Source organism: Scyliorhinus torazame, chromosome 5, assembly GCF_047496885.1.
Source record: "Scyliorhinus torazame isolate Kashiwa2021f chromosome 5, sScyTor2.1, whole genome shotgun sequence".
Classification (NCBI taxonomy): Eukaryota; Metazoa; Chordata; class Chondrichthyes; order Carcharhiniformes; family Scyliorhinidae; genus Scyliorhinus; species Scyliorhinus torazame.
The window spans coordinates 125,584,950-125,602,994 of NC_092711.1; the positions used below are offsets into that span (position 1 = coordinate 125,584,950).

At 46.9% G+C, this 18,045-nt stretch overlaps 3 protein-coding genes across 13 annotated transcripts in view; 1 reads left to right on the plus strand and 2 right to left on the minus strand.

The window, feature by feature from the left end:
- Window positions 1-4,298, minus strand: part of LOC140421816 (uncharacterized) — a 55,116-nt gene extending 50,818 nt beyond the window's left edge. Inside the window, exon 1 of the mRNA XM_072506752.1 lies at window positions 1,343-4,298. The gene's annotated coding sequence lies outside the window, so the exon portion shown is untranslated. The remainder of the gene's footprint in view (window positions 1-1,342) is intronic.
- LOC140421792 (uncharacterized) overlaps window positions 1-15,076 on the plus strand; it is a 211,876-nt gene extending 196,800 nt beyond the window's left edge. Inside the window, exons 1-4 of one of the 5 annotated variants that reach the window (XM_072506677.1) lie at window positions 4,441-4,548; window positions 5,546-5,681; window positions 7,474-7,589; window positions 10,110-15,076. In XM_072506677.1, the coding sequence (XP_072362778.1) occupies window positions 7,478-7,589; window positions 10,110-11,428 (1,431 nt within the window). In that variant the 5' untranslated portion in view covers window positions 4,441-4,548; window positions 5,546-5,681; window positions 7,474-7,477 and the 3' untranslated portion in view covers window positions 11,429-15,076. The other 4 variants (XM_072506678.1, XM_072506680.1, XM_072506682.1 and 1 more) reach the window with 4 other exon arrangements.
- Window positions 1-18,045, minus strand: part of LOC140421791 (uncharacterized) — an 864,226-nt gene that overhangs the window by 652,568 nt on the left and 193,613 nt on the right. The gene's annotated exons all lie outside the window — the stretch shown is intronic.

Consider the following 18,045-nt stretch of genomic DNA (forward strand, 5'->3'; position numbering starts at 1 on the left):
GGTATCTCCATGGAGTCAGTGTCTTTGTCCGTTTCCCCTTTAGACAATCAAGTGAAGCTTGGTCCTCACACAGAACACGTGTATGGTTTCTCCCCTTAGTGAATGGTGTGGTGTTTTTTCAGGCTGTAACTGGTTAAAGCTCTTTCCACAGTCAGTTCACTAGTCAGTTTACCGGTTCGTTGGTCATGGGGTAAGATTCGGGGTTTGTGCTGAAGGAAAATGTGAGAGGTCCCGGGTTCAAATCCCGGACGAGCCCATTGATATTATTTTTTTCTGTTGGTCAAGCAACATGTTTTCTTCATTTCTTTGCGGCGCAGACGGCGGGATTCATTCACATTGGGTTTGCTTTGAGAAGCTGAGCTCACGCTGCAGGACCGGCTCGTTGGTCATGGGGTAAGATTCTCGCTTTGAGGTTTGTGCTGCAGGAAAATGTGAGAGGTCCCGGGTTCAAATCCCGGATGAGCCCTTTGATATTATTTTCTGAGGCAGCACGGTAACATTGTGGATAGCACAATTGCTTCACAGCTCCAGGGTCCCAGGTTCGATTCCGACTTGGGTCACTATCTGTGCGGAGTCTGCACATCCTCCCCGTGTGTGCGTGGGTTTCCTCCGGGTGCTCCGGTTTCCTCCCACAGTCCAAAGATGTGCAGGTTAGGTGGATTGGCCATGATAAATTGCCCTTAGTGTCCAAAATTGCCCTTAGTGTTGGGTGGGGTTACTGGGTTATGGGGATAGGGTGGAGGTGTTGACCTTGGGTAGGGTGCTCTTTCCAAGAGCTGGTACAGACTCGATGGGCCGAATGGCCTCCTTCTGCACTGTAAATTCTATGAACACACTCACTCGGGTGCGTGTGTGTCTTGGTGCTTTTCCAGTCACACTGATGTTTGAAATATTTTCCCACGAACAGAACAAACATTTTTCATTCCACATTTATAGTCTGAGGATATTCAGGCCCTGATCAATTGAGTGACACTGTTGGATCTTAATGTAATATTTGGTTTGTGTTTCCTGTCTGAAAATCCTCTCCTAATGCCCTGTAAAAGGAGTTTACAAAGGTCTCACTATCAGTACAAGATAGAAATTCAGAACAGACAATCCAGTTTCTGGAGAACATTTTTTTTCTCTCTTCTGTCCCCAAAGCTGTGAATCCCCGTCCCACACACTCTCCCTCCTCCCTGGGGCTGAAATCCAAATAAAGTATTCGATCATTATTTCTGTATCCTTTTACCAACGTTATATAATTAGAGGTAAGAATATGCTTTATAAATCACTTCATTCATGACTTGTGACAGACATTAATCGGAATGACTCTGACTGAGCAGACAGAAAAACAGATGTGCACCTTGTGTCCTGAACTGACTGTGATTTGATGAGCAGTCGCGAAGGTCGTTTCTCCAGATCTTTCAGGGTTTCCTTCGTTCTTCCTCTCCCTCTCGAACTAAGTTATACAGGATATCAGACTTAGGGCTCATTCTGGTTCTCTTCCTGCTGACTAAATAACTTCAATCAAATATGGAGAAGACTGAATCCACTGTTCGGTCACTGCTCCAATCTCCATTCCTGACATACCGACTTTATCCGTCTCCCTGGCAACAGTCTGAGACTTAGCCAGTCTCTTTGTAAATTTGGTTTCATACTTGATCCAATATGAGCTTCTGACCTCAGAGAATTTACAGTGCAGAAGGAGGCCATTCAGCCCCTGGTTAGAACAGGGACAGAATAGTTGGTGGATGTTCCGGGGTATAGATGTTTCAGTAAGAGTAGGGAAGGTGGTAAAAGAGATGGAGGAGTAGCAATGTTAATCAAGAATAGTTTAACGGCTGCAGAAAGGCAGTTTGAATGGGATCTGCCTACTGAGGTAATATGGGCCGAAGTTAGAAATAGGAAAGGAGCGGTCACATTGTTAGGAGTTTTCTATAGGCCCCCAAATAGTAAGAGATGTGGAGGAAGAAATTGCAAAACAGATTATGGATAGGTGTGGAGGCCTCAGGGTAGTTGTCATGGGTGACTTTAACTTTCCAAATATTGATTGGAACCTCTATAGGTCGAACAGTTCGGATGGGGCTGTTTTTGTACAGTGTGTGCAGGAGGGTTTCCTGACACAATATGTGGATAGGCTGACAAGAGGGGGGGCCACATTAGATTTGGTACTGGGTAATGAACTGGGCCAAGTGTTAGATTGTTTGTGGGAGAGCACTTTGGAGACAGTGACCACAATTCGGTGTCTTTCACTATTGCAATGGAGAGGGATAGGGCCATACGGCAGGGCAAGGTTTATAATTGGGGGAGGGGTAATTATGATGCGATTAGGCAAGAATTAGGGAGCATAAGATGGGAACAGAAACTGTCAGGGAAAGGCACAAAAGAAAAGTGGAGCCTGTTCAAGGAACAAATACTGCGTGTCCTTGATAGGCATGTCCCTGTCAGGCAGGGAGGAAATGGCCGTGTGAGAGAACCATGGTTCACAAAAGAGGTTGAATGTCTTGTCAAGAGGAAAAAGGAAGAGTATGTAGGGTGGGTCAGTAAATTTGCTGATAACACCAAGATGGGTGGAGTAGTGGATGAGGTGGAGGGCTGTTGTAGGCTGCAGAGACATTGATAGGATGCAGAGCTGGGCCGAAAAATGGCAGATGGAGTTTAACCCTGATAAGTGCGAGGTGATTCATTTTGGTAGAAAAAAATTTGAATGCGGATTACAGGGTCAACGGCAGGGTTCGGAGGAATGTGGAGATACAGAGAGATCTTTGATCTCTGAAGGTTGCCACTCAAGTGGATAGAGCCGTGAAGAAGGCTTGTAGTTGTTAGCGTTTATTAACAGGGTGCTTGAGTTTAAGAGCCGCGGGGTTATCCTGCAACTCTCCATGACCCTGGTGAGACCACATTTGGAGTATTATGTGCACTTCTGGTCACCGCATTATAGGAAGGATGTGGAAGCATTGGAAAGGGTGCAAAGGAGATTTACCAGGATGCTGCCTGGTTTGCAGAATAGGTCTGATGAGGAAAGGTTGAGGGAGCTAGGGCTTTTCTCTTTGGAGCGGAGGAGGATGAGAGGCGACTTAATAGAGGTTTACAAGATAATGAGGGGGATAGATAGAGTGGCCGTTCAGAGACTATTTCCTCGGGTGGATGTAGCTGTTACAAGGGGGCATAACTATAAGATTCCGGGTGGGAGATATAGGAGGGATGCCCGAGGTAGGTTCTTTATTCAGAGAGTGGTTCGGTTGTGGAATGGACTGCCTGCTGTGATAGTGGAGTCGGACACTTTTGGAACTTTCAAGCGGTTATTGGAGAGGCACATGGAACACACCAGAATGACAGGGAGTGGGATAGCTTGATCTTAATTTCGGACAATGCTCGGCACAACATCGAGGGCCGAAGGGCCTGTTCTGTGCTGTACTGTTCTATGTTCTATGAGTCTGCACCGGCCCTTGGAAAGAGCACTCTAGCTAAGCCCACACGTTCTCCAATCCCCGTAACCCCACCTAACCTTTTTAGATACGAAGGCAATTTACCATCGTCATCTCCCGATTCGACAATTCCATTACACACCTGGCTGCTCTCCCACATTGTGCCTATGTAAACTTAAAGCCATCCAAAAGTCTGCTACCCATGTCTTAATTCACAGCCAGTTCCTTTCCCCTATGATCCCTGTGCTCCGAGACTTGCATTCGCTCCCAGTCAATTCTCACCCTTGTTTTCAAATCCCTCCATGGCCTCGTCTCTCCCTGTGTCTGTATCTCCTCCAGCCCCACAACCCCCTGAGATATCTGCACAGCTCTGATCCTGGACTCTTGTACACCCCCGATTCTAATTACTCCGCCATGGTTTTCAGTTCCCTCGGCCCCAAGCACTGAATTCCCTCCCGAAACCTCCCCGTCTCCACCTCACTCACCTCCTTTCAGACTCTTTAAAACTCGCCTCTTTGACCAAGTTTTTGGTCACCTGCCCTAATATCTCCTTTTGTGTCTGGGTGTCTCACTTTGTTTTATAATGTTGCTGTGAAGTTGACTGGGATGATTTATGATGTTAAAGGTGTTATATAAATAGAAGTTGTTGTTGTTGACTGTAACCCTGACCTCCTGCTTTACAAAATCCCATTGGTTTCACAACAAACTCTATCTCTGATGTTTTGCCCCCTGCGGGTTTGCAGCCTCGATAAAGACGGCGGCCGTTAACTCAGGCCTGTCACCGGGAGCAGGCCGCAGCTGTCCCCCCGCTCGATGCAAACCCGGGCCCGGAAACTTCTTATTGGGGTTTGGAGCCTCCACCGGGTTTCAGTGAAACCTCCCGGCCGCGTCCAGCATCGGCACTGCGCATGCTCCAGCTCACAATGCCCAGGAAGTGATTGACGGCAGCTCTGGGCCAATAGGAAGAGAGAGGAGGGTGTGGAGGCCCGTGTGGTTACAGCGGGTCCTCCAACTAATCGGAGTGAATGTGAGGCGGGGCTGAGCCCCGGTCTCTCACGTGATTTGGAGCATGCGCAGTGCAGATGGTAGCTGAGAATTCAGGCGGTCGGGTGGAAATCTTCCGCCGGTCAGATTCCGCTCGGTAAGTCTTGAAGGAGGACAGAGCCGGTGGATGGGTCGGGAGGCTACATAAACACTCCGTGTAGGCCCCAAGCCCCGAATACGATGCTCGGATACGGCAGTTGAACCGGGGAAAGCTGCTCGGGCTTTTCCCGGAGACAGGCCCGAGTGGACGAATTGTGCGGCGGAGCGCATGCGTAGTGATGGAGAGTCCCGGCTTTGCTCCGCCTCCCGTTCACTCTGATTGTCTGGAGGACCAGCCGCTCTTAGTCAGTCCTCCAGCCCCGCCCCCTGATCTGGAGCAAACCCTTCAGCATCATCCCAGAGATAGAAGTCTTACAACACCAGGTTAAAGTCCAACAGGTTTGTTTCAAATCACTCGCTTTCGGAGCACTGCTCCTTCCTCAGGTGAATGAAGAGGTCTGTTCTAGAGACATATGGATATATATATATATATATATATAAAGACAAAGTCAAAGATGCAATACAAGGCTTTGAATGCGAGCATTTGCAGGTAATTAAGTCTTTACAGATCCAGAGACAGGGGTATATCCTAGTTTGCAGACTATTAGAACAAGTGTATATTTCTATAAAACCTTGCACTGCCACTGGACCTTCTGAAGTCTTTTAAAGCCAATGGAATACTTTTGAAACATATTCACTGTTGTGATGTAAGAAGCTGTAAGTACGCATGTGTAATCACATTTAGTTTTCAAATTGTTATTTTCATAGTGCATTCACTGTCATTAGTAACAAGGCCAAGGAAGCCCTATATTTTAAAGAAGATCAAGGAAGTTCTCAAACATGTGCCTCCTGCAGCCATTTCACCTTCTGTACCTTTTTTATATGAACTATGTATTGATTTCATGGCAAAAAACAATAATTACATTATGATTATTCTGTAGTGAACATTGATATTATCATTAGTGAATTGGTGTATTAGGTAATTATGTTGTAAAGACTAGATCTTTATTTTTAAAAATAACACTTTGAATCAAAATGTTTCCAAAAACTTGCAGAGCTATCAGAATTTGTTTGAAAAAATAAATTACTTAGTGGGGCGAGGAGGCATCCCTGTCTCGTCCGCCGATGCAGCCTGAAATAGTTTGATGTTGACCTGTTCGTCCATACGCTCGCAACAGGAGCCTGATACAGGTGAGTTTGCTGCTCAGGTTAGTTAAAGTCTCCATGTTGTAAAATGAATCGAGAAGGACTGGAGAAGATGCAGAAAAAGATATTTGAATTATGCCTGAACTGGCAGGTTATACCCAGCAAGAAAGATTGGACAGGGTGTAAACCTTTTCTCTGGAAAAGGGAATTAAGGATGACCTGATCCTGTAAGATTATGAACAGGTTTGATATGATAGACAATTGGAAGATGTTTCCACAGATATGAATAAATATGAGTTAGTCATTAATTAATCTAATGTGCAGTTCAGGAGCAGTTCAGAGGGAGATCACTCTCACACTTCACGTGTGCAAAGGGATTTCCTCAGTTTTCCCACTGGTCAACACTACAACTTTAAAAGCCCAAACTATTTGATCCAATTTCAGCACATTGTTATTTGCGAGGGGTAATTTAACTGTTCTGTCCAGGAAGACAAAAATCACTATTCACCTGAACCTGCTCAGACCCCAACACGTTAACATCTCACTGTCCGTGTTTGGTCTGTTGTCAATCACATCCAGTAACAGCGTTGTGACTGAGAATGTGCTCTATCCACATCATAGAACTTCCACGCACATGCGCAGAGTCCGGCTGTGACTGGAGCATGCGCCCTTCGGGCCGTGACTGGCGCATGCGAAGTTCAGACTGTCGCTGATGGTGCGAGGAGCGGGAAAGAAACAATCGAGCGACTTTCAGGATTGGAGCCGGTGGGTGACCGGGGAGCAATAGAAGCTGCGGAGTGAGCCGGGAGACTTCATAAATACCCCGTGGAGGCTTCAACTCCCGAGGAAAATGTTAACGGTCCCGTCTTAAACAGCACCGAACAGAGTGAGAGCTGAGCGGTGACAGGCCCGGGTTCCCGGCTGCCATCTTTACAGAGGACAAGGAGCCGCAGGGCGCATGCGCTGTGAGCCTGGACCGGATGCCAACTCTCCCTGATTGACTGACTGGAGTCTCCAGGATTTTATTTTATTCTGAGTCACTGGCTGGTCCAACATTTATTGCCCGTCCCTAATTTCCCTTGAACTGAGTGGCTTGCTCGGCCATCTCGGAGGACATTTAAAGAGTCAACCATATTGCTGTGGTTTGGAATCGTGTAGGCCAGGCCAGATAAGGATGAAAATTTTGTTTTCCATTTATTCACGGGATGTGTGTGTCGCGGCCTGGGCCAGCATTCACTGCCCAGCACTAATTGCCCTTGAACTGAGGGCATCTCAGGGCATTTTAAGAGTCAACAAGCTGACTGGATCTGGAGTCACATGTAGGCCAGACCAGGTAATGATAGAAAATTTCCTTCACTGAAGGACATCAGTGAACCAGATGGGTCTTTGCAACAATTGACAATGGTTTCAGGGTCTTCAGTAGACTTTAAATGAATTCAAATTTAACCTGTCTTGGTGAGATTCATGTCTGGGAAATAATGAGGACAGTTAAAAAAGATTTTGGGGTCTTTGGGAAATCATTGGGACAGTAAAGAATATTTTTATGTAATTGTCTTTGAACATTTCTCTTCAGCGGATATAAAAATATTGAAAATGGATAAAGATTGTTTGGCTGACAGTCAATCACTGTCTTGTAAGGTAATGAGTCCTTTTGCTTCCCAATTGGCCGAGGAAGGCAGTGTGTCACAAGGATGGATGTGTTGACCGATTAATGGCTGGAGGATAGGGGCTGGTCATGTGATCAAACCTCCAGGAATACATTTAATCAAAGTTGGCGAGGAGAGAATGTCGTGAATTTCAATCCTAAACTGACAGTGAGGTTTCTGTAAATTTACAGGATAATGGAAGTGGAGGTTGAAGAGACGGGAAAAGCAAACCAAACGTCACATCGCGATCTGACAGAGTCACTTGATTCACCAGAACCTGAATATCAGCAGCCTCTGAGTGTGGAAGGTAAAAGGTTTGTCTGTTCTGTCTGTGAGGGAAGATTTCAGGTCTCAGTGTGACTGCAAAAGCCCCGAGATTCACAAACTCTCGTTAGGCCAAACCTGGAGAACTGTGTTCAGTTCTGGCCAACAAACCTGAGGAAGGACAGAATGGCCTCGGAGGGAGTGTAGCACAGATTTACCTGAGTGATATCTATACCACCCCCCGGGGTTAAATTACAAAACTAGATTACACAAAAGAGTCAGAGACATGATGACACAGAGAATGGCATTCGGCCCATTGAATCCATGTTAGCTCTCTGGAGCAATCCAGTCAGTCCCATTCTCCTGCTCTATCCCTGTATCCTCGCAGGTTTATTTCCCTCAGATGTCAGGCAGAAGGCAGAGAGTTGGGATAAAAGGTTATTTTCGGAATGGCAACAGGTGACGAGTGGTGTCCCGCAGGATTCAGTGTTGGGGCCACAGCTGTTCTCTTTATATATTAACGATGACGGGACTGAGGGCATTCTGGCCAAGTTTGCCGATGATACAAAGATAGGTGGAGGGGCAGGTAGTATGGAGGCGGTCGGGAGGCTGCAGAAAGATTTAGACAGTTTAAGAGAGTGGTCCAAGAAATGGCTGATGAAATTCAACGTGGGCAAGTGCGAGGTCTTGCACTTTGGAAAAAAAAATAGAGGCATGGACTATTTTCTAAACGGTGACAAAATTCATAATGCTGAAGTGCAAAGGGACTTGGGAGTCCTAGTCCAGGATTCTCTAAAGGTAAACTTGCAGGTTGAGTCTGTAATTAAGAAAGCAAATGCAATGTTGTCATTCATCTCAAGAGGCTTGGAATATAAAAGCAGGGATGTACTTCTGGAGCTTTATAAAGCATTAGCTAGGCCCCATTTGTGAGCAATTGTGGCCCCCACACCTCAGGAAGGACATACTGGCACTGGAGTGGGTCCAGCGGAGATTCACACGGATGATCCCAGGAATGGTAGGCCTAACATACGATGAACGTCTGAGGATCCTGGGATTATATTCATTGGAGTTTAGGAGGTTGAGGGGAGATCTAATAGAAACTTACAAGATAATGAATGGCTTAGATAGGGTGGATGTAGGGAAGTTGTTTTCATTAGCAGGAGAGACTAGGAGCCGGGGGCACAGGCTTAGAATAAAATGGAGTCACTTTAGAACAGAGATGAGGAGAAATTTCTTCAGCCAGAGAGTGGTGGGTCTGTGGAATTCATTGCCACAGAGGGCGGTGGAGGCCGGGACGCTGAGTGTCTTTAAGACAGAAGTTGATAAATTCTTGATTTCTCGAGGAATTATGGGATATGGAGAGAGAGCGGGTAAATGGAGTTGAAATCGGCCATGATTGAATGGTGGAGCGGACTCGATGGGCCGAATGGCCTTACTTCCGCTCCTATATCTTATGGTCTTATGTCTATCCGATTTCCTTTTGAAATCAAATCATTCATTGTGTCTATATTCAAGGTCTCTGCTTCCACTGCCTTTCAAGGATGCAACCCTCAAGAGATTATAAAATCCTCATCTCCATCTGAAATGGGTGACTCCTTATTTTGCAACAGTGATAACCTTGTTCTCGATTCTCCCACAAGAGGAAATATCCTCTCCACATCCACCCTGTCAAGACCCCTCAGCATCTTCTATCGTTCAATCTAGGTTTTACCCAAAACTTTAAATCTGTGTCCAGACTGCTTGTACGATCAGTGAATGGAAATAGAGTTTCTTTGTCCACCTGATGGAAACCTGCCGTAATCTTGTGTACCTGAATCAAATCTCCCTTCAACCTCCTTTGCTGGAACCATTCTGGTAAATCTCCTCTGCACCTTCTCCAAGAACCTTCACATTCTTCCTGAAGAGTGATGACCAGAGCTTTATAAAGATTCATAGAATAGAATTAGAAACATAGAATTCCTGCAGTGCAGAAGGAGGCCATTCGGCCCATCAAGTCTGCACTGTTTCTCTGAAAGGGCACCCTGCCTCGGCCCACACCCCTACCCTGTCCCTGTAACCCCATAGCCCCACCCAACCTGCGCATTTGCCTAATGGGCAATTTATCAAGGCCAATCCACCTAAGTTGCCCTTTGGACTGTTGGAGGAAACCTGAGCATTGGGTGGAAACCCACGCAGACACGGGGAGAAGGTGCAAACTCCACACAGACAGTCGCAAGGCAGGAATTGAACCCGGGTCCCTGGCGCTGTGAGGCAGCAGTGCTAATCACTGTGCCACCAGAAGCATAGTTTCAGTATTAATATTACTCTTGATGAAGCTCGGATCGAATTTGCTTTGCCAACTACTCTCTTAATATGTCTTGTAGATATACAAAATCCCTCTTCACCTCTTTCTCTCTCCTCCCAAAAAGGCCAGTTGGGTTTTATGACAACCCAGCCGTTTTCATGGTCACTTTTTCCCAGTGCCGTCCCCACAAATGACCAGATTCATTCAGCTCAATTTCACAACCTGCCTTTGTGTTTTTGTGGGTTCTCTCTCATTCCCTATTTTCTGTTTTTAAATCAGTTTCACAGGGTGTTCGAAGGAGAGGCTTCAAAGTCAAGGAACTCAAACCAAGCATCACATTAGGATCTGACAGAGTCCTCAATTTATCATATCCTGAATATCAGCGGATTTTAAACATGGAAGGAAAAAGCATTGTTCACAGTGGGGAGAAACCGTACATGATTTGTTTGTGTGGACGAGGATTCGCTCTAACAGACCTCACAAGCCACAAATGCAGTCACACTGAGGAGAAACCGTGGAAATGTGAGGACTGTGGGAAAGGATTCACTTCCCCATCGAAGTTGCAAACTCATCGACGTAGTCACACTGGAGAGAGACCATTCACCTGCTCCAAGTGTGGGAAGGGATTTACTCAGTCATCCACTTTGTCCAGACACCAGCGAATTCACACTGGGGAGAGGCCATTCACCTGCTCAGAGTGTGGGAAGGGATTTTCTTTTTCAACCCACCTACTGAGTCACCAGCAAATTCACACTGATGAGAGACCGTTTCATTGTCCAGACTGCGGGATGTGCTATAAACGTTCTGGTGAACTGATTCGCCATCAACGTGTTCACACTGACGAGAGACCGTTTAGGTGCTCTCACTGCGGGACTGGGTTCAGACAATCATCTGACCTCACTGTACATCAGCGAAGTCACACTGGGGAGAGGCCATTCATCTGCGCCAGCTGTGGGAAGGGATTTACTCGATCATCTGACCTGCAGAGGCACCAGCGAGTTCACACTGGTGAGAGACCATTCAGCTGCTCCGAGTGTGGGAAACGATTCACGCGATCACATGACCTGGAGAAGCACCAGCGAATTCACACTGGGGAGAGAACATTCACCTGCTCCGAGTGTGGGAAAGGATTCACCCAGTCATCCGACCTGCTCAGTCACCAGCGAATTCACGCCGATGAGAGACCGTTTCAATGTCCAGTCTGCGGGAAGTGCTTTACAAATTCTGGGGAACTGATGCACCATCAACATGTTCACACTGACGAGAGACCGTTCAGGTGCTCTCACTGCGGGACTGGGTTTAGACGATCATCTCACCTCACTGTACATCAGCGAATTCACACTGGGGAGAGGCCATTCGTCTGCTCCTGGTGTGGGAAAGGATTCACTCAGTCATTCAACCTGCAGAAGCACCAGCGAATTCACACTGGGGAGAGGCCATTCACCTGCTCGATGTGTGGGAAGGGATTCACTGAGTCATCCGCCCTGCAGAAGCACCAGCGAGTTCACACTGGGGAGAGACCGTTCACCTGCTTCAAGTGTGGGAAGGGATTCGGCACTTCATCCCACCTCCTGAGACACCAACAAGTCCACAAATAACTGCAGTGATTGGATTTTGCTGTTAACTCGCTTTCAGGACTGCACCATGTTCATTTGGGTCTCTTTCTGCTCATTTACAGGGGCTAATATTCAGGCTAAAAGTCAAATAAATTAGATTTGTGTTAAATACGCAGTGTGTTGAAACTTTTTAATATCTCTGACACAAGTTATTTCCTTTAGAAGTACTCTTGCTCTCCCCTGTCTCTTCCATCCTCACCTCCAACAAGAGGTGTGAGGAGCTTTTGGAGCTTCTTTGTGACTGAGATTGAGTAAATCCGATCAGCTGCCTCTGCTGCTTCCCTCCCTTCCACGAGCCCACAGGACCAAACGGTCTCTAAATGTCAGCCTTTCCCGAGCCCTGAACCCACATCTTTCTCTAAGTTTCTCTCCCATCTCCCCTCATGCCCTCTCAGAGCTCATCTTGTCCATGAGACCCAGCTCCTGCTCCATCGACCCTAATCCCACTGAGCTACTGATCAGCCAACTACCCTGTGTCCACGGATATTGTCAGCATTTCTCTCTCTTCAGGGACTATCCCTCTGTCTTCAAATCTGCCATCATCTCCCCCTCCTCAATAAAACAACCCTTCACCCTGCCATCCTTACAAATTACTGCCCCATCTTCAACCTCCCTCTCCTCTCCAAACTCTTTGAACATATTGTCACCCCCCAAATCCTTGGCCATCTTTCCCAGAACTCCCATGTTTGAATCCCTTCAATCAGGTCTCTGCCCTGTCACAGTGAACATAAGAACTAGGAACAGGAGTAGGCCATCTGGCCCCTCGAGCCTGCTCGGCCATTTAATGAGATCATGGCTGATCTTTGTGGACTCAGCTCCACTCTCCGGCCCGTACACTATATCCCCGAATCCATTTATTCTTTAGAAAGGCATCTATCTTTTTCTTAAAAACGTTTAACGAAGGAGCCTCAACTGCTTCACTGGGCAAGGAATTCCAGAGATTCACAACCCTTTGGGTGAAGAAGTTCCTCCTACACTCCGTCCTAAATCTACCTCCCCTTATTTTGAGGCTATGCCACCTAGTTCTGCTTTCCCCGACCAGTGGAAACAACCTGCCCACATCTATCCTATCTATTCCCCTCATAATTTTATATGACTCAATAAGATCCCCCGGCATCCTTCTAAACTCCAATGAGTACAGTCCCAGTCTACTCAACCTCTCGTCATAATCTAATCCCCTCAACTCTGGGATCAACCTAGTTAATCTCCTCTGCACTCCCTCCAGTGCCAATATGTCCTTTCTCAGGTAAGGAGACCAAAACTGAACACAATACTCCAGATGCGGCCTCACCAATACAACACCCTATACAATTGCAGCATAACCTCACTAGTCTTGAACTCCATCCCTCTAGCAATGAAAGACAAAACTCGATTAGCCTTCTTAATCACCTGTTGCACCTGCACACCAACTTTTTGAGACTCGTGCACCAGCACACCCAGGTCCCTCTGCACAGCAGCATGTTTTAACATCTTACCGTTTAAATAATAATCCATTCTGCTGTTATTCCTCCCAAAATGAATAGCCTCACACTTGGCAACATTGAATTCCATCTGCCAGACCCTAGCCCATTCACCTAACCTATCCAAATCCTTCTGCAGACTTCCGGTATCCTTTGCCCTTTTTGCTTTACCACTCATCTTAGTGTCATCTGCAAACTTTGACACATTGCACTTGGTCCCCAACTCCAAATCGTCTGTGTAAATTGTGAACAACTGCGGGCCCAACACTGATCCTTGAGGGACCCCACTAGTTACAGGTTGCCAACCAGAGAAACACCCATTTATCCCCACTCTCTGCTTTCTGTTAGTTAACCAATCCTCTACCCATGCTACCACTTTACCCTCAATGCCATGCATCTTTAGTTTATGCAGCAAGCTTTTGTGTGGCACCTTGTCAAAAGCTTTCTGGAAATCCAGATATACCACATCCATTGGCTCCCCGTTATCTACTGCACTGGTAACGTCCTCCAAAAATTCTACCAAATTAGTCAGACACGACCTACCCTTTGTGAACCCATGCTGCGTCTGCCCAATGGGACAATTTCCCTCCAGGTGCCCTGCTATTTCCTCCTTAATGATAGATTCCAGCAGTTTCCCTACAACCGACGTTAAGCTTACCGGCCTATAATTACCCGCTTTCTGCCGACCTTTTTTAAACAGTGGTGTCACGTTTGCTACTTTCCAATCCTCTGGGACCACCCCAGAGTCTAGTGAATTTTGATAAATTATCACTAGTGCGTTTACAATTTCCCTCGCCATCTCTTTTAACACTCTGGGATGCATCCCATCAGGGCCAGGAGAATTGTCTACCTTTAGCCCCATTAGCTTGCCCAATACTGCCTCCTTAGTGATTACAATCATCTCATGTTCCTCACCTATCATATCCTTATTTCCATCAGTCACTGGCATGTTATTTGTGTCCTCCACTGTGAAGACTGACCCAAAAAACCTGTTCAGCTCCTCAGCCATTTCCCCGTCTCCTATTATTAAATCTCCCTTCTCATCTTCCAAAGGACCAATATTTACCTTAGCCACCCTTTTTTGTCTTATATATTTGTAGAAATACAAGAGACAAACAGAATGTTACCCAGAGAGAAAGACAGACAATCCGGGAGCTTGGATCCAACACGGATATGTTCATAAGACCAGAAGACAAGAGTAGCAGCACAGTCATTATCGAGAAGACAACAATACCTTCTGGAAACAGACAGACAACTAAACAACCCAAATCACAACATCAAGCTACCTCGACCAATATACCCGAGACAGGAAGGAGAATTGGAGATGGACTGGAAGAACTCAAAGACTCTAGACACATTAACCAAAAACAACAGGTAGAACCAAGGGAGTTGTACCTGCTCCCTAAAATACCCAAATACATGGACAGTGTATTCACTTAAAATGGCCAACTCCCGATTCAAAATGGCGAACGGCAAAGGCTGATGGGAAGGTCAGCCAACAAGACAAAAATGAGCAGTTGCAGGTTGGCTGTGTATTTACCTCTGGAAAGGCCAGACAAGATCGATACCAGCAACCATCAGCATAACAAAACACCAGCCATCTGCATACTAATGAGCAATCCCCGGGAACAATATGCAACATTTAGACACACAGAACAAAACCAGACTCTTCGGCGCCAGCAGAAGCCTACACAAATTGAGTTGAACGAGCACCTCAAGACCGCCCATCGATCAGGGAACCGCTCCAGCATTGGAGAATATCGAACCAAGTGATTGAGACAAAGTCCAATCACTTGGGGCCAGGTACAGGGTCCGCCCCGAAAGGCGGGAAGCCCCTGGGGACTATAAGAATTGAGCCCCAAGTTCAAATCGCTCTCTCTTCAGCTCTTCACCACCGCTTCTCCAGCTCTTTTCACTCTTCAGCAGCCGATCAAACCTGTAAGTCTTACTTCAACGCTCGCTATGAGATAAGCGCTCCTAGCTACCAACCTGTACCAACTTCGAATCCCACAGGCTCAGAACCCGAACGAAAGGCCATTTGTTTCCCTGACCTGTTGGGCCAGTTCCAAGTTAAGTATAGGCCTGTTAGTTGTAGAAGTAGCTTAGACGTAGAATTTGTGCATGAGTAGTGATTACTGTGTATAATAAATGTGCTTTGATTGAAATCTTACTAATTGCTGTATTGGATTATTGATCATTCCTCGGACTTGAACCACATGGTTGTATCATAAAGATACCTGGCGACTCAAGAGCAAAGGTGATAAAACCGAGCAATTAAACTAAGGCAAAGTTAGCAACATTATTTGGCGACATCCTGACTGGACCCGATCTAGAAGTGGAAAACCACTCCGGGAGAACCCAGAATTTGAATTAGAAATCCAATTGGAAACAGAAGACCACAAGTGTTCACGCAGTTCTGGTTAATACTCATAAATTCGGAAGTGTGTATGCATGCGTAACTAACAGGGCGATAAGGTAAATCTGATAGATTTTTTTTTGTTGCGACAAAACTGTCGGAAGTTTGTATATCGGAAAGTAGCGAAAGCCGTACCCGTATTTACAGCACCGCCTTAATACCCCTGTCCCAAATTTGAAGAGCAGCATTCGGATTAAAACCCCTGTCCCAAATTTGCAGAGCAGCATTCGGATAGGAAAGATGGCAATGCAGCATCTAATGAACGCAGAGGAGTTTGCGGTTGCAGCGACCAGCAGCAGTAGAGTGGGACAATGTCCCTTTTTGGAGGAAGAGATCAGGAAATATCTCAAAGGGAAAGGATGGCCCCTTTGGAATGAATTCTGTGACAACGAAGAATCAGGCCCCGGGAGTATAGGACATACTTGGTGGGAGAACCTGAGCGAGATCCACAAAAAGAGCTTTGGGAAAGCTCGCAAGCCGATGACAATCTAGTCCTGCTTGGCACAATTGCGAGGCACAGATGAGGTCGTTAGGACTCTCCGGAAAGAAGTTGAGGGCATACATCAAATGAGTACGGTCGATGTAAGCGAGGTAGAAAAGGAGAATTTAGAATGGAGAAGGAAGTTGGCAGCAAAAGAGGCTCACCAGTCGTGTCTGGCGCACTTAAGCAGCTTCCAGTCTCAATACGAAAAGGCCTATCAGGACACGCAACGTGCAGTCCTGGTACGTGAGGAAACGGAAAAACAGGTAGAAGCATTACAGAGACAATGCAGCGATCTAAAGGCAGCATTAAGAGCACTCCATGCTGCCACCACAGAACAAAGACAAAGCACGCTAGATCACGCAAAGTGCCCGAAGCAGATTGCAGAGCTGCAATCGCTGCTTTCTGTTCAGAAAGGTTTTCAGGAAACCTTTGGAGAAAGATTAGATCAGGAAGACGGCCCTGATTGGGAAGAATTGAATGAAACAGTGCAGAGATACGTTCAGGGAACATGTGCTCAGGGAAAGCCACAAAAGAGAAAAGCGCCCCAACCCACCACACAGCAGATAGTTCAAGCTCCAATGAACCCAGTAATCACCCACCGCACAGCCACATCGGCCGATGCGGAATTTCTATACTCCACCCCCTTAACAGTGACCCAATTACAGGATGCGTGCGATAAGATCATACCGTTCCTCCCCACCTCAGACCCCCACCATTTCTTTGCCACAGTTTCTTTGCCATCAGGCGACCATGTACGGCCTGGATGACGAGAGCATGTAAAGCTCACAGTTTTAAGTTTAGACCCTTCAGTAGCCCTTCCCGACCCACAGAATGTAGGAGGAGGCACCCTTGTAGAAATGCATACCGCGATCCTGGATGCGATCGGGTATAACCGGGGTGACCCCGTAGATGGCCTCAACAAATGTAGGCAAAAGAAATCCGAGCACCCCACAGCGTTTGCTGGACGCCTGTGGATTCACTTTGCATCAGTCTTTGGAGACTTAGACCGTGCCTATTTGTCCCCAGACAACATGGCCAAATGGACCCGCACCCTTATCTCCCATGCCACAGAAACAGGACAGAAAGCTTGCGCGAGTTATGATCCCTCAGAGGAGGCCCATAACGAGAAGTGGGTAGTGAAAAGATTGTCCCGCACTTGGGAGCAATCTGTTCAAAGTAAACCCGCAGTTAAGTATACCGAGGAAAAGCAGGCCGGCGCAGATATGCAGGCAGTAAAAATAACACACCACAACACCGCATGGGTGAATGAGGGAAAGAACAGCCCCCCCCACCCAAGTCACAGGAGTGTTACAACTGCGGACAGTTGGGACACTTTGCAAGAGAGTGCAATGCCCCAAAAAAGCCACAGAGAGCCCAGCAGACGGGCACTCTGAGTAAGAAAAAGACAGAGCCCATTCATAGCAATAGCCCCCGTTCAGATCAGACGGACTTGACCGGAACGGACTGACGGTGTACGGGCTCCCCCAGTTGGGTCTGCGACACCCTTTGGCATAGATGCGGACGATCGGCAGTTGCAGTAAAAATTTGGGGACAGCCCATCGAATTTCTCTGGGACACAGGAGGGTCCCGCACCACAATAAATTCCTCCACCATGTTTCAAAAAGACACGTGGCCCACTACAGCCACTATCACCCTTTACAGGCCACTCACAGCAAGGACACATCACAGCCCCTGTACCCATTCAAATCGGTACCATCACCACCAAACACCCCGTGGTTTTAGTTGATCTGCCCCACACAGCAGAACACATTCTGGGAATCGATTTCATGAATTTCCATAATCTTTCATTCGATCCAGTCAACCAGTGTGTCTGGAAGATGGCAAAATCCGCAAGAGCCCCCGCAACGCTCCACATAGGAGAGTACGCGAACAAAATTAGCGCAGTAGGCAAATTTTGGTTCAACCCAACCACGCTTAGTACGGCCAAGCAGGTTAGGGCAGTTCTGCAAAAGAACAGGGCAGCATTTGCGACCCACAAGCACGACTGTGGACGGATGACTGGTTCCGTACAGATCACAGGACCTGACCCTAGACCCCAAAAACAATATGGATTTCCCAAAGAGGCAGAGGGAGAAATCGCAAAAGTAATTGAAAGCTTACTTAGATCAGTAGCCTCCACTAATAATGCCCCGATTTGGCCAGTGAAAAAGCCCGATGGATCATGGCGACTGACCATCGATTACCGGGAACTCAACAAAATCACCCCCGCAGCAGCCCC